This window comes from Pyrus communis, chromosome 6 (genome assembly GCF_963583255.1).
Source record: "Pyrus communis chromosome 6, drPyrComm1.1, whole genome shotgun sequence".
Taxonomy (NCBI): Eukaryota; Viridiplantae; Streptophyta; class Magnoliopsida; order Rosales; family Rosaceae; genus Pyrus; species Pyrus communis.
The window spans coordinates 19345667-19362642 of NC_084808.1; the positions used below are offsets into that span (position 1 = coordinate 19345667).

Here is a 16976-nt window from a genome sequence, read left to right on the forward strand (position 1 = left end):
AATTGAATTAATAAAATGGAAGGAGACCTACAGCTCAGTAGCCTTCCCGACCAACAATCCGCACAGCTCAACCAAATTGCTCTAAATATAAATATTTACAAAAGCAGGCAAAGGGAAAGAAATTTTAAGACTACCCCCATTTTTCCAAAACAGAAATGCTACACACACATACACGCACAAATGTGTAACAATAAAAAACCAAGGACATGTAGCTTGGAAACTTGATAGCATTTTCTTTTTCTTGCTGCAAAACTAGCGGTCTGATATATAATGTGCTGTTGGATCAGCTGTCAAATGACCCCATCTAAAGGAAGAGAGGAGGACTTCACCTTTATACAAATATAGGGACTGCCCTCCCTCTCTTTCCAGATCAGATGACAGAAAATGAGGCAAAAAGGATGTTCATGGGAGTGAATTCATGGAAGAGAGAGAAAGAGGGAGTTGGAATTGGTACAGTAAGTGATTGATGTAACTACCTTTTTATCTTTCCTTTGAATTTGCGAATATTTTAGTATGTTCCGGAGATTTATAACATTGAGATTTTGATTGTTAGATTCTTGATCAAGGATATGATATCCGACAGTTAAAATTTCAATGTATAAGATATCCGGAAGCATATTAATTTTTTTTTTAAATTTGAACCTTTTTCATTAATTATTATATCTTCCACTGTCCAACGGTCACTCTCAAACCTGTCCGCATATTCATGGTAAAAATCAAACTATTTTACAGTAGGTAACAACCCACAACTAGCCTCATAAAGATTTTTCAATTTATTTTTACTTTTTTTTTTTGTATGAACTTAAGCTGAATCATCTCTTTTACTTGACAAAAGTCTTTGCCATGCATCAATTTTCTAACTTTTTATTAAATTTGAAATTTACAGTGACGTAAAGTGAAGTTTTTCTGTTGTCATCAGCAATGCCAAATATAAACTAACATCAACTGTAGCATCAGTAAGAGAAAAGAATAATAATAATTTCTGCTTTAGTCCTTCTTTCCCTACATGGTTTCATAAATCACCCCCTTACCTCATCACATTTAAGCAAAGTGATTTCCGCACTTTTATTCTCTTACCGTCGTATAAAACAAAGATTTGAAGTGTAGAAGAAAACGAGAGTGTGAAAAGCCACGACTTAGGTAAAAAGGGGGTGGGGGATGGAATGGGAGGGGGGTTTTGAAAGGACAAATGTTCTTCAGTGGTGGGGCTTTCTTCACTGTCATTGTGATGAGATGCTGAAACAAAGTGGGGCACAATGTTAAAAAAAAAAAAAAAAAAAAAAGGAACAAGCAATTAGTTGTCTTTCTGATCTGTTTGTTTAGATTTTAGCAGCATTGATTCTTCCCAAAGTTCTTGTTTTCTAAGTAGATTCTTGAGATCAGCCAGTTAGCATTTCTCAGCTCTTTGTCTGCACCAAAACCCCACAAGCAATATAAATTCAAATTTCCATGTCTTTTTTCTGGTGCCAAAGACTGAAAGTATAATATTAAGTCTTATAAGTTATTGTGCTGCCACATATATGACTAGTTGCTTGATTCCAACTTGCTGAAATGCCAAAGCCATCTGCTGCTATAGTTGGAGGAGGTGCCGCTGGGGCACTTGCCTTGCTCGTAGTCGTCATCGCATTCGTGTGGTTCTGCAGGAACCATTGCAAGAGTTTTTCGAACAAGAACTCTGAAACGGGTTCCTCAGATCCATCTGCAATAGGTAAGACTCTTGTCTTCTTCTTTTTTCACATGAGCTGCAAATGTACGTTAGTTAGCCATGGCAGCGTGTGCCTCTTTGCACCCAAATTTGAATCCCGCTTCTCGTTATTAGAGTAGTTCTGAATATCGCATTTGTCAAAAGAAAATTATGCTACATTGGCTAATCGATGGGTGTAGTGTTTGTTAATCACTCTGATACCTTGCTCCCCACCATTGTCAGTGGAATGGAATAGGGGTGGGCCAGGCTCGGAAGCAAGACATGGGCCGAGGCTTTTCACATTGGAGGAGTTAGACCAGGCAACCAAGCATTTTGATGAAAGCAGTCTGCTGGGATATGGAAGCTTTGGCCTGGTTTATAAAGGATTGCTGCGTGATGGGACTGTTGTGGCTATCAAACGGAGGTCTGGTGCTCCTAGACAAGATGTTGTCTCACAGGTATAACTGATCAGGAAAGAATAAGAAATATATTGCTCTATATTTATGTGCATTACATAATGCAGCTCGTACATAGTTGCTTAACCAATCGTTTGCTAAGCGGAAAATGAAGATAGTGTCAGGGGTTCATAGTGACAAGTTATTACTTGGCAATGTGGCAACAGGTGACATACTTGTCGGAGATTCATCATCGACATTTAGTTAGAATTCTCGGTTACTGCCAGGAAAGTGGATTTCAAGTACTGGTTTATGAGTATTTACCAAGTGGCAGCGTCTGCAATCACCTATATGGTAATTCTTTTTACCTTTTTCACTGATCATATGTGCGCGCGCGTGCGTAGTACTGGTTTTATGAGGATGTTTCAGATGCTATTCAATTTGTGGCAGATACTAGATCGGAGCCATCAACTAAATTCGAGTTTAAGCAAAGGCTATCAATAGCTTTAGGTGCTGCGAAAGGTAAGATCGAATGGGAACTCCATAACAAACGAAGAGATTAAGAACCATGTTTGAAGATTTTAAGCCTCTAATTTTTCAGGTTTATCCCACTTGCACGGACTAAAGCCTCCCATAGTACACAAAAACTTCAAAACAGCCAATGTATTGGTTGACGAGAACTTCACTGCTAAGGTTGCAGATGCAGGGATCTCAAAACTGCTGGAGAAGATTGAAGAAGCAGGTCCTTCACGCACATCTAGTGTCAATTTTTTCGAAGATCCAGAGTAATTCGATGCCTTCTGAATGAACTCGGTTTTTGTTTTGGCGCTTTCATTCATATTCAGAAGCTAACAATGCATGTGATAGGGCTGGATCATCCGGGGTTACCTCCGAAATGAGTGATGTGTACAGCTTTGGGGTTTTCGCTTTGGAGCTTCTAACTGGACAGGAGGCTTTGCACATTGGCTTCTTGGGATCAAATGAAAGCTTATTTCAATGGGTATGAATAAGCATGCATGCACTTTAATTGTCGATAAAATGAAACTATTTTTGCACCCCATTTATCGACTACATTGTTGATCACATCTCTTTTAAACGTAGACTCACCTGTGGGAGTGAATCTCCGCTCTCTAAGAGATGTGGTCACATAACTTGTCTCTATACATATGCTAGTTAAAGGCTACTATTTGTCTTCTCAATAATATTTTGAACATTGTGAAGGTGGAATCATGGCTGAGTTCAAATAACCTAGCGGACCGCCGGCTAGCTGGAAGCTTCACAGCAGAGGGAATGAGGGACTTGATCAGGCTGACACTGCAATGCATGAGTTTTCCGGCAAAAAGGCGGCCGAAGATGGAGATGGTTGTAATGGAGCTTGAAAGGATTCAGGAGAAAGAAATGTCAATGACAACAGTCATGGGTGAGGGAACTGATACTATCACTCTTGGTAGTGTACTATTTACTTGAATAATTTTTTAAAATATTTTTACTATTATTAGGAGGAGGAAGAGAGTTTGAAACTATTATTAGAATGATCAATTCCACTCTTGCTTATTTTCTTGAAGAATATTTTCAATATATAAGCAATGGAACTACAAAAAGTGAGGGTAACATATCTTGTTCTAGTTTTTTTTTTTCTTTCAAATATCTCGTACTGGGTTACACCTAACTCATGTACTAGTGTACCAAGGCTGTTTTACGTCACAAAATTTTGCGTAATTTCTAAATATACCAATATATTACATGCATTATTGAATTTAATAAATTATGGTATGCGTTTGAGAAATCAAATATAATTTAACCCGTGAATGTGATTCATTAAAAATACTATGTATCATACATTATACATTGATGTATGATTAAGAATTGCCCACTTAGTTCACAACAAATAAAAAATCATGAGTTTTAACATTATGAGGACTTGTATAGTTCTTTAGCATAAAGTTAAGCTAGACTTGCAAATGTGTGCGTAGTCACATTGGTTAGAGCGGATATGTATTTTCTCTTATGTACTTAAATTTAAATTCTCTTCTTCATAATTTAGATTCATTTGAAGGTAAGTTAGATCCAAAACTACCGACACCAAAAATATACGAGCGAAATAAGGTTGATGCATACCGGCTATACTTGGTTCTTAAAGATGCTTGTCTCATACCTTAATATAAACACCAAAGTTGGTCCTGGTGAGATTCCGTTCAGCAAATGTCAGTTCAAGAGTACCCAACACAGGGACTATCTAGGTACACCAACTGTACAATTTTACCAAACCCGCTTCGCACATTAATTTTGACACCACATAATATCTAGCATTGGTGATCCCCATTAGGTCCTGGTTCAAAATTTTGTCCTATAACCTTGTGGATCATTCACATTTCACTAGGGTTTTGACACAACTAGATAATAAGGCTCCAAATGACACAAAATTTAGGGAACATGGAATGATCATAACTTAATACAAACATGAAATACTTCTAAATTCGAATGGTAAAACGAGTCAAAGAGGTGATGACATTACTATTTGAACTCGAATGGTAAAATATGAAATACTTCTAAATCCACATGTTAGGGTTTATTAGGATTAATCTACATATTTTTCCTCAACATAAACTCATTGACTATCAACGTTAGCAACTATTTGAACTCGAATCTAGGCACCTATTACTAAATCAACTTAAGGTTAATTATTTTGTTTTTTTTATATTACACAAATACAAGATGACATGACACAGATAAAACATGTAAGCGTAACCCGACATCTCACTCACATGAACCCACTGAATTTTTAGAGCACATAAAAGAAGAGTAAATAACTAGGATAGGCATTCACTTCCAAGTAGTATTGTTTTCATGAGCTCCCCTACCACTTATCATAACCACATTGCCTCTATGTATTCACCCACTTCTTCATCGTCCAATAAATCACTTAGTTGTACATATTTTCTCTGATTGGGACTGCTCACTAAGTGAATGCATGACAAATTCATATGAAGCCGAACACAGGACCATAGTACATTTCCTTAGCTGCCACGACCCACAAAACACCCTGTCTCCCGCCATAATTTGGTCAAAAGGGTCCATCAAGATTTCCTGCCCTTTATCATTTCAACTACCACTTTCTCATACATTACACACGCTTGTGTGATTAGGAGTTGTTGTCAAATTTTTAGAGAGGGGTCATTGACCACTTCTACCACATTGATATTGTTCTAATTTAATCACTTATTGTTAAGTGTGCAGTTTTATATAAGACATATATTCAACAGTTGTATATAAGAAGAGAGGAGAATATTAGGGTGTTAAGAGTGAGAAAGTGAATGAGCAAAATAAAGGGAATGTTGTTGACAACCATTTTGGTTTTAGATTTTGTGTTAGTGATAGAGGAAAATACAAAAGAGAAATGACAGATGAATAAAAGTAGATGAAGGGTGGTGGGAGAGATGTAAAAAAACGCGTAAGGAAGGGCACGCACAATAGAAACTAAAAATAAAGAATGATAATTAGTTGTTTTTACTTTCAAGAATTTATTTCATTCTTCTTTATTTTTTCCTCTCTCTCCCATCGCCCTTTAAAGTTCCTTCATGTATGAAGAAAACACTTGTAAAGGGCTAGTAGTTGCGTTCATCTTTGCACGCGAAGTCATGTGGTTGAATCCTCATGGTTGTTTTATTCTTTATCAAGACCTTTGTTATTGAAAAGATCTTCATCTTTCTGGAAATGTCAGATACATGTTGTAGATGGCTCTTCACAAGCCAGAATTTGAGTTTGATGCAGTTCGTCTGGAGTTGGAACTGTTTAGCCCTGAAATTGCTGAAAAGCCTTATGTAGTTGCATTTAACAAAATGGACCTTCCAGATGCTTATGAAAACTGGTCATCATTCAAAGAAAATTTAGAAGCTCGTGGGATTCGTGTTTTTGCATGAGTGCATTGGAAAGAGAGGGTACTCATGAAGTAAGCTCTGCTGCTTATGAGCCTCTACGAGAAAATAAAGTGGCCGAGGAGGAGTTCCCAGGTCTATTTACTTTATTTTTTTCTGTATTAAAAAGGTTTCTGAATCTAAATGCATACATATATTATCTTGTGGATTTTGTTTTATACTCACATTATCACACAGACTATAGGGTAGTTTAGATTATACATGTTATTATATAGATGATTTGATGACGGGTTAACAAATATATGTCACTGTTTAATTTGGAAGTAAGCTTTACTATAGAGATGTAAGCGATGCTGGAATTGATTGAAAACGTAAGAGAAATGGCATGAGTGCATTATTGTAAATGTTTTCACATTGTTGTAAGAAACAAAATTCTGTATATGTTCTAAAAGAAGATAAGGGGAAAGAAAGAGAAATTATTTTATGAAGCACTGCAGAGCTTAAAAGTTTTTATTTTCAGCTAACTAATGTTTTAACATCCATACCTGCTTGTGTTTATAGGATAAATAAGCTTTAAGGTTACTCGTTCACTGTGTTGACAAGTCTCCTTTGTTTTGACATGGAAGACCCGGTCAATCTGAATCATGTGGCTGAGATGGTGCATAAGCAGCAAATTGCGTCTATTAATGAGTTTGAGATCACTCATGACAGCAGTACCAATACTTGGCAAGTTGTGGGATCTGGGTTGCAACGCTTTGCTCATACGACAAATTGGAGGTAGGTTAGAAACTCTTTCATGTCTGTGTCAGTGTGATAATTTTTCATCGTATGCTTTCTTGATATCACAAGTCTGATCTGTTATGATATCAAATTTGTTTCGTTATCCATTGGTTATAGTGGAAAGTTCAAGTTGCAGTATAATGGGTGACCTGCGTTGTGGATTCATATCATGAAATTATGACTAATAGAAGTCTTTTCGTTTGGTTTCCTCTTTCTTCTTAAAAGAATAGAGCATGTTAAGGGGGAAAGATAAATGGTGTGAGTCTGACAATCTCGCAAGTAAATAGAGTGAAGGAACAACCACCAGTTTTATGATGTAGTATGTTAGAAAATATATAATGAGGATTGATGCATTAATGAAGATCAGATCAACAGACAACAGCCACCTCTTTCTTTTTCAATTGTTTTGTGCTAATGCAGCACTTGAAGATGAAGATTTTGTTGACGCTTGGCTCAATATAAATCTTGGTTAATTACTTTGTATTGGTTATCCTTTTTTTTCTCTCCATCACAAATTTGTTTATGGCCTTACGTATTAGAAGGGAAACCATTTGTTTTGTTATAAAATGAGCTCACGTAGAAATAATTTGGGTGAGCCAATTTGTGAGATTCTCTTTATACATTTGTTATCTCAATCAGTTAATTATAAATTGAGAGTTATTTCTTTCATTTTATTTGTTCCGTTTGGTGCTCTAGCACAACAATTGGTATCAGAGCCACTAGGCTCATCCGTATCAAATTTTGTATTTGAAACTTGCTTGATGAAGATGGTTGTTCAACTGGAATCGGGAGGCACGCATCCTTGGCCGGAATCACACGCTTCGCATTTGGCAAAAACAACAGTTCAAAATGCAAAGTTTGAAGTTGAAAAGTTTGATGGAACAAATAACTTTGGTATGTGGCAATGTGAGGTTAAAGATGTGTTGGCTCAACAAGATTTGGACTTGACGTTAGAAGACAAGTTGGAGGATATGGAAGAAGCTAAGTGGAATAAGTTAAATTGAATGGCTTGCTCTACGATTCGCTTATGTCTTGCAAAACCTCAAAAGTATTTTGTCATGCGAGAAACATCAGCTAAGTCGCTATGGCAAAAATTGGAGGACAAGTACATGACAAAGAGCATCGAAAATCGCCTCCATTTGAAAAAGCAGTTGTACCGATTCCAGTACAAAAAAGGTACAAAAATGATTACACACCTCGATTCATTTAACAAATTAATCGCTGATTTGTTAAATTTAGATAAAGATGTCAAGGATGAAGATAAAACCTTGATTTTGTTAAATTCATTACCTGAGGCATATGATCATTTAGCTACTACTTTAATTTATGGTAAAGACACCATAAATTTTGAAGATGTGTCTAATGCATTGATGATCCATGAAGTTAGACATAAAGATAAGCAAGTCCAGAATACGTCATCAGATGCTTTGTTTGTTACAGGCAGAATGAATGGAAGACGAAGATTCAATAACAGAAGAAGATCTCAGTCTCGACCACGAGGTAATTCACAAAATAGAAAAATACTAGACAAAGATGAATGTGCATTTTATCATACAAAGGGACATTGGATAAAGGATTGCCCTAAGTTGTAGAAGAATAACAAAAACACCAATGCTAATGTTGCACTTAGTGATGATGAATCTGATTATGCTTTGGATGTTACTTCTGCTTATGATTATGATGTATGGATTTTGGATTCTGGTAATTCTCATCACATGTGTCCAAATCGAGATTAGTTTACTAATCTAGAAGTTGTAAAGGCGGGAACTGTTTTATTGGGTAATGATTATGCATGTAATAAAAAGGGAGTAGGAACAATTAAGTTGGAACATCATGATGACATCGTTAGAGAGTTTTCTAATGCATGGTATGGTCTTGCTTTGAAGAAAAATTTAATTTCTTTGGGTGCCTTGGAAATCAATGGGTTTAATGTAAATATGTCAAATGATGTTCTAAAAGTTACTAAAGGTACTTTGGTTACAATGAAGGGAATCCGAAAGAAGAATATATATTTCCTGCAGGGGAAAACAGTTTTAGGTGGTGTAGCCACAATTTCTGAAAAACCAGATACTGACAATACCAAGTTATGGCATATGAGACTTGGACATGTTGGTGATTCAAGCCCTTGTGAAACAGGGACTGCTGAAAGGAGCCAAAACTTGCAAGCTCGACTTTTGCGAGCATTGTGTCTAGGGTAAGCAAACCGAGTTAAATTTGGTACTGCTATGCATCAAACTAAAGGAATCCTAGATTATGTGCATTTAGATGTTTGGGGTTCGACCAAGATTGCATCATCGAGTGGTAAGCACTGGTTTGTAACTTTTGTTGATGACTATTCTAGAAGAGCTTGGGTTTATACAATGAAGCACAAAGATGAGGTGTTAAATATTTTCTTAAACTAAAAGAAAATGGCTGAAAACCAAATTGGTAAGAAAATTAAAGTTTTGAGGTTAGATAATGGTGGTGAATACACCTCTGATCCATTTTGCGGAGTTTGTAGAGAAGAAGATATAATAAGGCATTTCACTGTTCGTGGAACTCCCCAACAAAATGGAGTTGCTAAAAGGTTGAACAGAACGTTACTCGAAAATGTTAGATGTATGTTGGCTCAATCTGGTTTAAGTAAGGCATTTTGGGCAGAGGCAATTACATATGCTTGCCACATTATCAATCGTTTACCTTCATCTGCAATTGAGGGTAAAACACCTATTGAGAAGTGGACTAGAAAATAAGCTTCTGATTATGATTTTCTTCATATTTTTTGTTGTCTCGTTTATTTCCATGTAACTCAAAGTAAGCTTGATCCGAGAGCCAAGGAGGCTATTTTTGTGGGCTTTAACAGCGGTGTCAAAGGTTACCATTTGTGGTGTCCAGATTTGAAGAAACTTGTAATCAGAAGAGATGTGACTTTTGACGAAACTTCTATGTTACAAAGCAACTCAAAGACAAGCGTTGATACAATTCAAGTTCCTACGAGAAGTTTTCAGGAGGTGGAGTTTGAAAAGATTGCTACCACTACTCCACTGCCTGTTTTGATTGAACAAGAAGTAAATGAAGGTCAAGAAGATGAAGATGTCTCTTCCTAGGATGAAGAAGAGGCTCATACCAAACATCCTTTAGTTATAGAGTGCATTGCTACAAGTAAAGGCAAGAGAAACACAAAGAGACCAGTAAGATATAATGATTAAGTTGCTTATTCTCTTCTTATTATTAATGCAGAATTCCCAAAAAGTTATAAGGAAGCCATGAACAACTAAATATAGAGTGGGGTAAGGCTATGGATAAAGAAATGAATTCTCTTGTGAAGAACAACACTTGGGAGTTAGTTCAATTGCCTCCCAGCAAAAGAGTTATTGGCTGCAAGTGGGTGTATATTAAAAAAGAAGGTCATCCATGAGAAGACAATGTGAGATTCAAAGCACGAGTGGTAGCAAAAGGATATGCACAAAAGAAAGGTATTGATTATAATCAAGTATTTTCTCCTGTTGTGAAGCATTCATCTATTCGTATTATGTTAGCCTTTGTTGCACAATTTGATCTTGAACTAGTGCAACTTGATGTTAAGACGACTTTCTTACATGGAGATCTTGATGAAGAAATTTACATGTCTTAGCCTGATAGGTATCAGGTAACTGGAAAAGAGAAATGGGTTTGTAAATTGAAGAAGTCTTTGTATGGATTGAAGCAATCTCCAAGACAGTGGTATTTGAAGTTTGACGAATTCATGACAGGTCAACACTATTTAAGAAGTCAATATGATCGTTGCGTTTATTTCAAAAAGTTGCAAGATGGGTCTTTCATTTATTTATTATTGTATGTTGATGATATGTTAATTGCATCGAAGAATATTAAGGAGATTGAAAAGTTGAAAGCACAGATGAAGAACAAGTTTGAGATGAAAGATCTTGGTGAAGCGAAAAAGATACTCGGTATGGAAATTACTCGTAATCGAGAAAAAAACTTGGTGTATCTCACACAAAAACAATAATTGTGTAAATGGCTTCAACGTTTTGGGATTAATGATGCCACCAAACCTATGAGTACTCCAATGGCTATTCACTTTAAATTAAGTGCTTTGTTATCTCAAAAAAACAATGAAAGAGAAGCTGCAAATGAAGAATATTCCATATTCTAATTTGGTTGGTGACTTGATGTATACTATGGTATGTTCTCAACCAGATATTGCTCATGCCGTTGATTTGGTTAGTCGCTATATGCATAATCCAGGAAAAGAACATTAGCAAGCAACTAAGTGGATTCTAAGATACCTACATAAGACTAGAGATGTCTGCTTATGTTTTCAGCAAAGTGATAGTAGTTTTGAGAATTTTGTGGTTGCATATGTTGATTTTGACCATGCTGGAGATTAGGATAAAAGAAGATCAATTACTGGCTACTTATTTACTATGGCCAACTGGCCAGTTAGCTGGAAGTCCACACTACAGTCCACAATCGCTTTGTCAACAATGGAGGCCGAATATATGGCTCTTGCGGAAGCTATAAAGGAGGCCATTTGGATACATGGACTGATAAAGAATCTAGGAATTTATCAAAAGCAGGTGGAGCTACATTGTGATAGTCAAAGTGATATTCACTTGTCTAATACCAATTTATCATTCGAGGACAAAGCATATCGATGTTCGGTTTCATTTTATTCGTGAGATTTTGTCCAAAAGTAAGATTATTTTTCAGAAAGTTCCAACTATGGACAACCTAGCTGATATGTTAACAAAAGTGCTCGAACCTGCTAAGTTAGAGCATTGTTTGTACATAGCTCATATATTGTGTTCCTGTATATGTTTGTGATTATGAATCTCGCCAAGATGGAGATTGTTGACATGTGGCTCAATATAAATCTTGGTCAATTACTTTGTATTGGTTATCCTTGTTTTTCTCTCCATCACAAACTTGGTCAATTAGAAGGGAAACCATTTGTTTTGTAATAAAAGGAGCTCATGTAGAAATAATTTGGGTGAGCCAATTTGTGAGATTCTCTTTATACATTTGTTATCTCAATTAGTTAATAAATTGAGAGTTATTTCTTTCATTTTATTTGTTCCGTTTGGTGCTCTAGCACAACAGATTTTCCCGAATTTGAATAGCTTATGAGCACATAATGTCTTTAGATATAAAGAAGGGGGTAAGGGGAAAAGAGAGGGAGGGGGGGGGGGGGGGGGTGGGGGAGGGGAGGGGAGGTGAAGTGATGGTTTTATGGGATAAAGTTTGGTTTTTGACATCAATGAGGGCTCAAGTCTCTTTTGAGTTTCGGGAAATTCCTTTTTCCTCTATTTTTTTCATATTGGAGAGTTATCGTTTAAGTTCTGGAGTGAAATATAGCATGCAATGTTTTCTGTATGATAGTTAGCAGTTTGTTCTTATTGCTGTATTGTTTTAAAGGACACAGGTGGTCCATTGTTCAATACATTTTTTATAAAATTATGTGTTTCATAAAAAAATAAGAAAAAAGTAACCATGTGCATGTAGCAGGGCTCTAAGTAGCACCCTTGTTTTAGGTATTAATTGGTTTTCTTTTGTCTCACACCGTCACACGGAACACATGGTGCTCATCAAATTACGTCTATAATCTGTAGTCAGATCATGCATAATTCAATGTTCTCCAAATTAATTACGATGCCTCAGTGTTGCTGTTTATTATAATTTGCATCTTGTTTTAGCTGTTCCAATCCTCATGGAAAATTTGTCATGAATGTTTTCGAACAGGTATGTGGATTCTGGGAGAAGGTTCTGACATGTTCTGGATGCTTGTGGCATGAACAAGTCTCTTATAAAACCTGGTGTGAAAGAAGGCGACACGGTGATCACTGGAGATGTTGCTTTGCTCTTTATTACTTTGTGTTCCATATTGAAGTGTCCAACTTATAGCGTTGTTTCTTCTGATATATTCTCATTTGCTTCCTTCAAATGGAAATGGTCTGGCACGATGCTGCATATAATTCTGGTTTTTCAAGTTTTAGGAAAGGATCTACAGAAACAACCAAGCGGCCTCAATGAAAGTGATCTCGTGTCTCGTGTGTTATTTCACTGCTAACAGATAGAAATAGAAAGGTATCAGCTCTTGCAATTTCTTTCTCTTCAGAATGTGGTATAACACCGAAGTATTTGTTTCTTTTCCCTTTCCATATATGATCTTGACACAACTCATGAAATTTGGTAACAGCTGTTGAAAGAATGAAAAAGGCATTGATGTCTTTATATCAAAGCTTTGGTTATCCTTTCATTTCTGATAATACTCACACATTTGCACGCCTATGAACATACTCGAGCGCAAATGTTCGCGCATTCATATCTATACCTGTTTGCACCCACACGACGAACGCACACATAGAGAAAACTTCAATTCAGGGATGCCCTTGTACGGCCCACACCGCAATGTAGTTCAATAATCCTAACCATTTCCTTAAGCCTACCCTAAAAAATTATCAATGCAAAAAAAATCTCTCAAATGCAAAACCATTCTCAATCAAATGGTTGTCGTTTCATTGCTTTCTTGAAATGTTTTTTTCCTACAATTAGATGTCTTAATGGTTATTCTTTTGTCTAAACTTTTGGCAATGACAATTTGTGAATGAAGGATTAAATGACGGTTTAAATTATTGAAACAAAATTAGGAGTGGACCCGACAAAGTGTCCCTCGTATGATGTTATCTGAGGTACCGTTTGGTACGTGGGACGGGATGGAACAGAGTGGGACAAGGCGTTCCGTCCATGTTTGGTGCGCCTAAAACGGGTGGAACGAGCTGTTCCAAGGGACGAGTTTTGGGTGAATTTTCGTTCCACCTCACCCCCCTGGAACGACTCGTTCCACATCCGTGGAACACAAAATTATAATCTCTCTGTCTCCTTCTTCTTCTTCCTCCTTGTTTCCATCCGAGGGCATCTTTGCTCCCGCTCCGTTCCGTCCCGTCCCGTCCCATTTCGTTCCGGCTCATTCCGTCTGCATACCAAACGATACCTGAGGGATCCCTCGATAGAAGCGGACTTGAACTGATCAATATGTACCAGTTTGCCTTCAACTGCTTGCAGTTGATCATGCAACGATGTGAAGTTTCTTTGTATAGAAAGAGGTAGAAGCTCAATAAGGATGTCGAAACTGTACAGGAAAGAATATGGAAAGAATAATTACAAGCAATCTACAACCTAAACTAGGAAACCCAATATTATAGGAATCCTAGAATTAAAGGAAAATATTATACAAGTCAACACGCCCCCTCAAGTTGGTGCATATATGTCACACATGCCCAACTTGTCCAAGAAACTTGAGAACTTGTCATTAGAATTGGCCTTTGTGAGTATATCAGCCACTTGATCCTTGGTCCTAATCGAGGGCAATTCAATTACTTTTTTCTCCAATTTTTCTTTAATGAAGAACCTATCAACCTCCACATGCTTTGTCCTATTATATTGTACCGGATTATGAGCAATATCCCTAGCAGCTTTGGTGTCACAAAATAACTTCATCGGCGGACTATGGTTGACCCCCAAATCTTGTAATAGAAACTTAAGCCACAATAGTTCACAAATACCAAGAGCCATACCTCTATATTCCGCTTCTGCACTTGAACGAGCTACTACATTATGCTTTTTACTTCTCCATGTTACTAGATTACCACCAACAAAAGTGAAATATCCTGATGTTAAGCGTCGGTCATCTACCGAACCCACCCAGTCGGCATCGATACACCCTTCGATTCTGAAATGCTCATTTTTCTTAAACAGAATTTCTTTACCTGTACTTCCCTTCAAGTAACACAATATCCTCATCACCGCACTCATATGTTGTTCTCCCGAATCATGCATATATTGACTAACTACGCTCAAGGCATGAGCAAGATCAGGCCTTGCATATGCCAAATACATCAATCTCTCAACTAACCTTTGATATCTTCCTTTGTCTATTGGTACTTGATTCTTGTCGAGGCTCAACTTCGTTCCTTCAGCCAACGGAGTTGCTACAAGTTTATAGGCTGACATTTCGGTCTCCTTTAACAAATCAATGATATACTTTCTTTGGGACAAGAATATCCCAGAGCTGCCTCTTGATACCTCAATCCCAAGAAAGTATTTTAGAGATCCAAGATCTTTCATTTCGAACTTCGTAGACAAATACTTCTTTAGAGCCGATTGTTCAATTGGGTCATTCCCGGTAACCATCATGTCATCCATATATACAATGAGTGATGTAATCTTTTTATTCTTTCGTTTCAAGAACAAGGTGTGATCCCAATTGCTCTGGCTATACCCGAATGCCTTCATTGATTTAGTGAACCTGCCGAACCATGCCCTTGGTGACTTCTTTAACCCATATAGTAACTTCTTTAGCTTACATACCTTACCCTTATTCATGTCTGTTTTGGTACATCCCTCTGGAAGCTCTATATAAATTTCTTCAAAATCTCCATGTAGGAATGCATTTTTTACATCGAACTGTTGAAGTGGCTAGTCTAGGTTTGCTGCCATGGACAAGAGAACTCGGATAATATTGATCTTGGCTATTGGCACAAAGGTGTTTGTGTAATCTATGCCATACTTTTGAGTGTACCCTTTTGCCACTAGTCTTGCTTTGAAATCGATCAACTGTTCCATCTGCTTTGTATTTCTCTGTATAAACTCATTTGCATCACACATGTTTCTTGACCGCTAGCAAGTCTGATAGTTCCCAGGCAGCATTCTTCTTCAACGATCTTAGTTCCTCATTCATTGCTTTTTTCCATCTAAGATCGGCTAAGGCTTTCTGTACATTGTTAGGAATATATACAGTAGACAATTGATTCACATACGACTTATTTGATTCAGACAGGTGACAAGTGGACACATAGTTGTTTAATGGGAACCTCACTCTTGAGTTATGGATTGGTTCGCTCACAGAATACTTAGTTTTACACTTAGGGTCTGCCTTATAAGTGGGTTTAGGAATACCTCAATTAATTCTTTCCGGGAAAATATAGAGCGGTGGTCCATCTACCGTAGGAGACGATTGGTTATAAGAATCACTAAGAGATGAGTCGGCATGTACCGTTTCTTTTACAACCATAGGTTCCAACTGCAAGGGGGTCGAGGGGGCCATGTCTCCTACTATCTCGGACTCGGCAGAAAGCTGTTGTGTAGCAACAACCTACTTGGAACTTGGCTGCTGTGCAGTCGACACGGGTTCGGTGGTAAGCTGATGTGCAGTGGCATGCTACTTGGCAGCTGGCTAGTGCACCGTAGCTGGCTACCCGGTGACAAGTTGTTGTGCAGTGGCCTAACATTCAGTGGTAGATGGCTGCATTGTAGCTTGCTACTCGGTTCCATAATCAAACATACGAACTTCATTACCTTGAAACTCCCCCTGAAGTGAGGACTTTGAGGAACCAAAATACATATTTGTTTCATGAAAAATGACATCTACAGTGATAAACATTTTCTTAGTTGAAGGGTGATAACACCGATATCCCTTTTGAGTAGTAGTATACCCTATAAACACACATCGAAGAGCTCGAGGTTCAAATTTGTTTTGCCGCTGTGAAGGTGTTGACCCTAAAAAACTACCAAGCCTACGTGGCGCGCAGGCTGAGTGACTAATGAGCTAATTACGTCCTACGGTTATGTGCAGGCGTGCCAACTCCATGGCCGAGGTCGATCGAGGAGTAAAATATGCTGATGTTGCGTTGAGCACGCTACTGACTGATCTTGCGACTGCGGCCGAGGAAGGAACACGTCTCGACCTTCGGGTTCTAGAACCTAAAGATAAGGCTACTAGTTCTGTAAAGTTTAAATATCAAATTCGGCTTTCAATGTGCCGAATACAGTAACCTGTAACACCTCACTTCGCTGAGAAGGCTAATGAGATGATCTCTACCAACAAGGACTCGAAAATCCTTGTCAACTGAGACTTGGATAAATAATCAGTCAGTCTCGAAGCAGTGTTGTTTATCCAAACTAAAGATGCTCCATGATCGGCTGATTATATGGCTCCAACGCTGTTTATCCAAACTGAAAATGTCGCCAGTTGCCTTCACAGTGTTGTTTATCCAAATTGAAGATGTATTGGCAGAAAAAGAAAATAAAAACCTCAAGGTGTTTGAGAAGTTTGTGCAAGGCAATTTGTGTGTTGAATTGGAAGGCGCCTTAAATGTTGCCTGCAACTCTGTATTTATAGCATCCATACTTTTTGCTTGGCACGGCCTAATAACTTCGTAGAAACCTACTGAAACTTAAACTCGTAGAATGAAAGACTAATTC

General features: G+C 37.6%; 1 protein-coding gene across 1 annotated transcript; it reads left to right on the plus strand.

Annotated features, from left to right (window-relative positions):
- Nucleotides 1–1287: 1287 nt before the first annotated feature.
- Nucleotides 1288–3690, plus strand: LOC137736177 (proline-rich receptor-like protein kinase PERK14). The gene is made up of 7 exons (XM_068475501.1): nt 1288–1719; nt 1885–2142; nt 2307–2433; nt 2530–2601; nt 2681–2864; nt 2947–3079; nt 3301–3690. The coding sequence occupies exons 1-7, from the start codon at nt 1552–1554 to the stop codon at nt 3544–3546; spliced, it is 1188 nt and encodes a 395-aa protein (XP_068331602.1). The 5' UTR covers nt 1288–1551; the 3' UTR covers nt 3547–3690.
- The last annotated feature ends 13286 nt before the right edge of the window (nt 3691–16976 follow it).

Coding starts and splice junctions, on each gene's coding strand:
- LOC137736177 (XM_068475501.1), top strand. CDS start 1,552: ATGCCAAAGCCATCTGCTGCTATAGTTGGAGGAGGTGCCGCTGGGGCA. Junction 2,143..2,306: donor GACAAGATGTTGTCTCACAG/GTATAACTGATC, acceptor ATGTGGCAACAG/GTGACATACTTGTCGGAGAT. Junction 2,602..2,680: donor AGCTTTAGGTGCTGCGAAAG/GTAAGATCGAAT, acceptor CTAATTTTTCAG/GTTTATCCCACTTGCACGGA.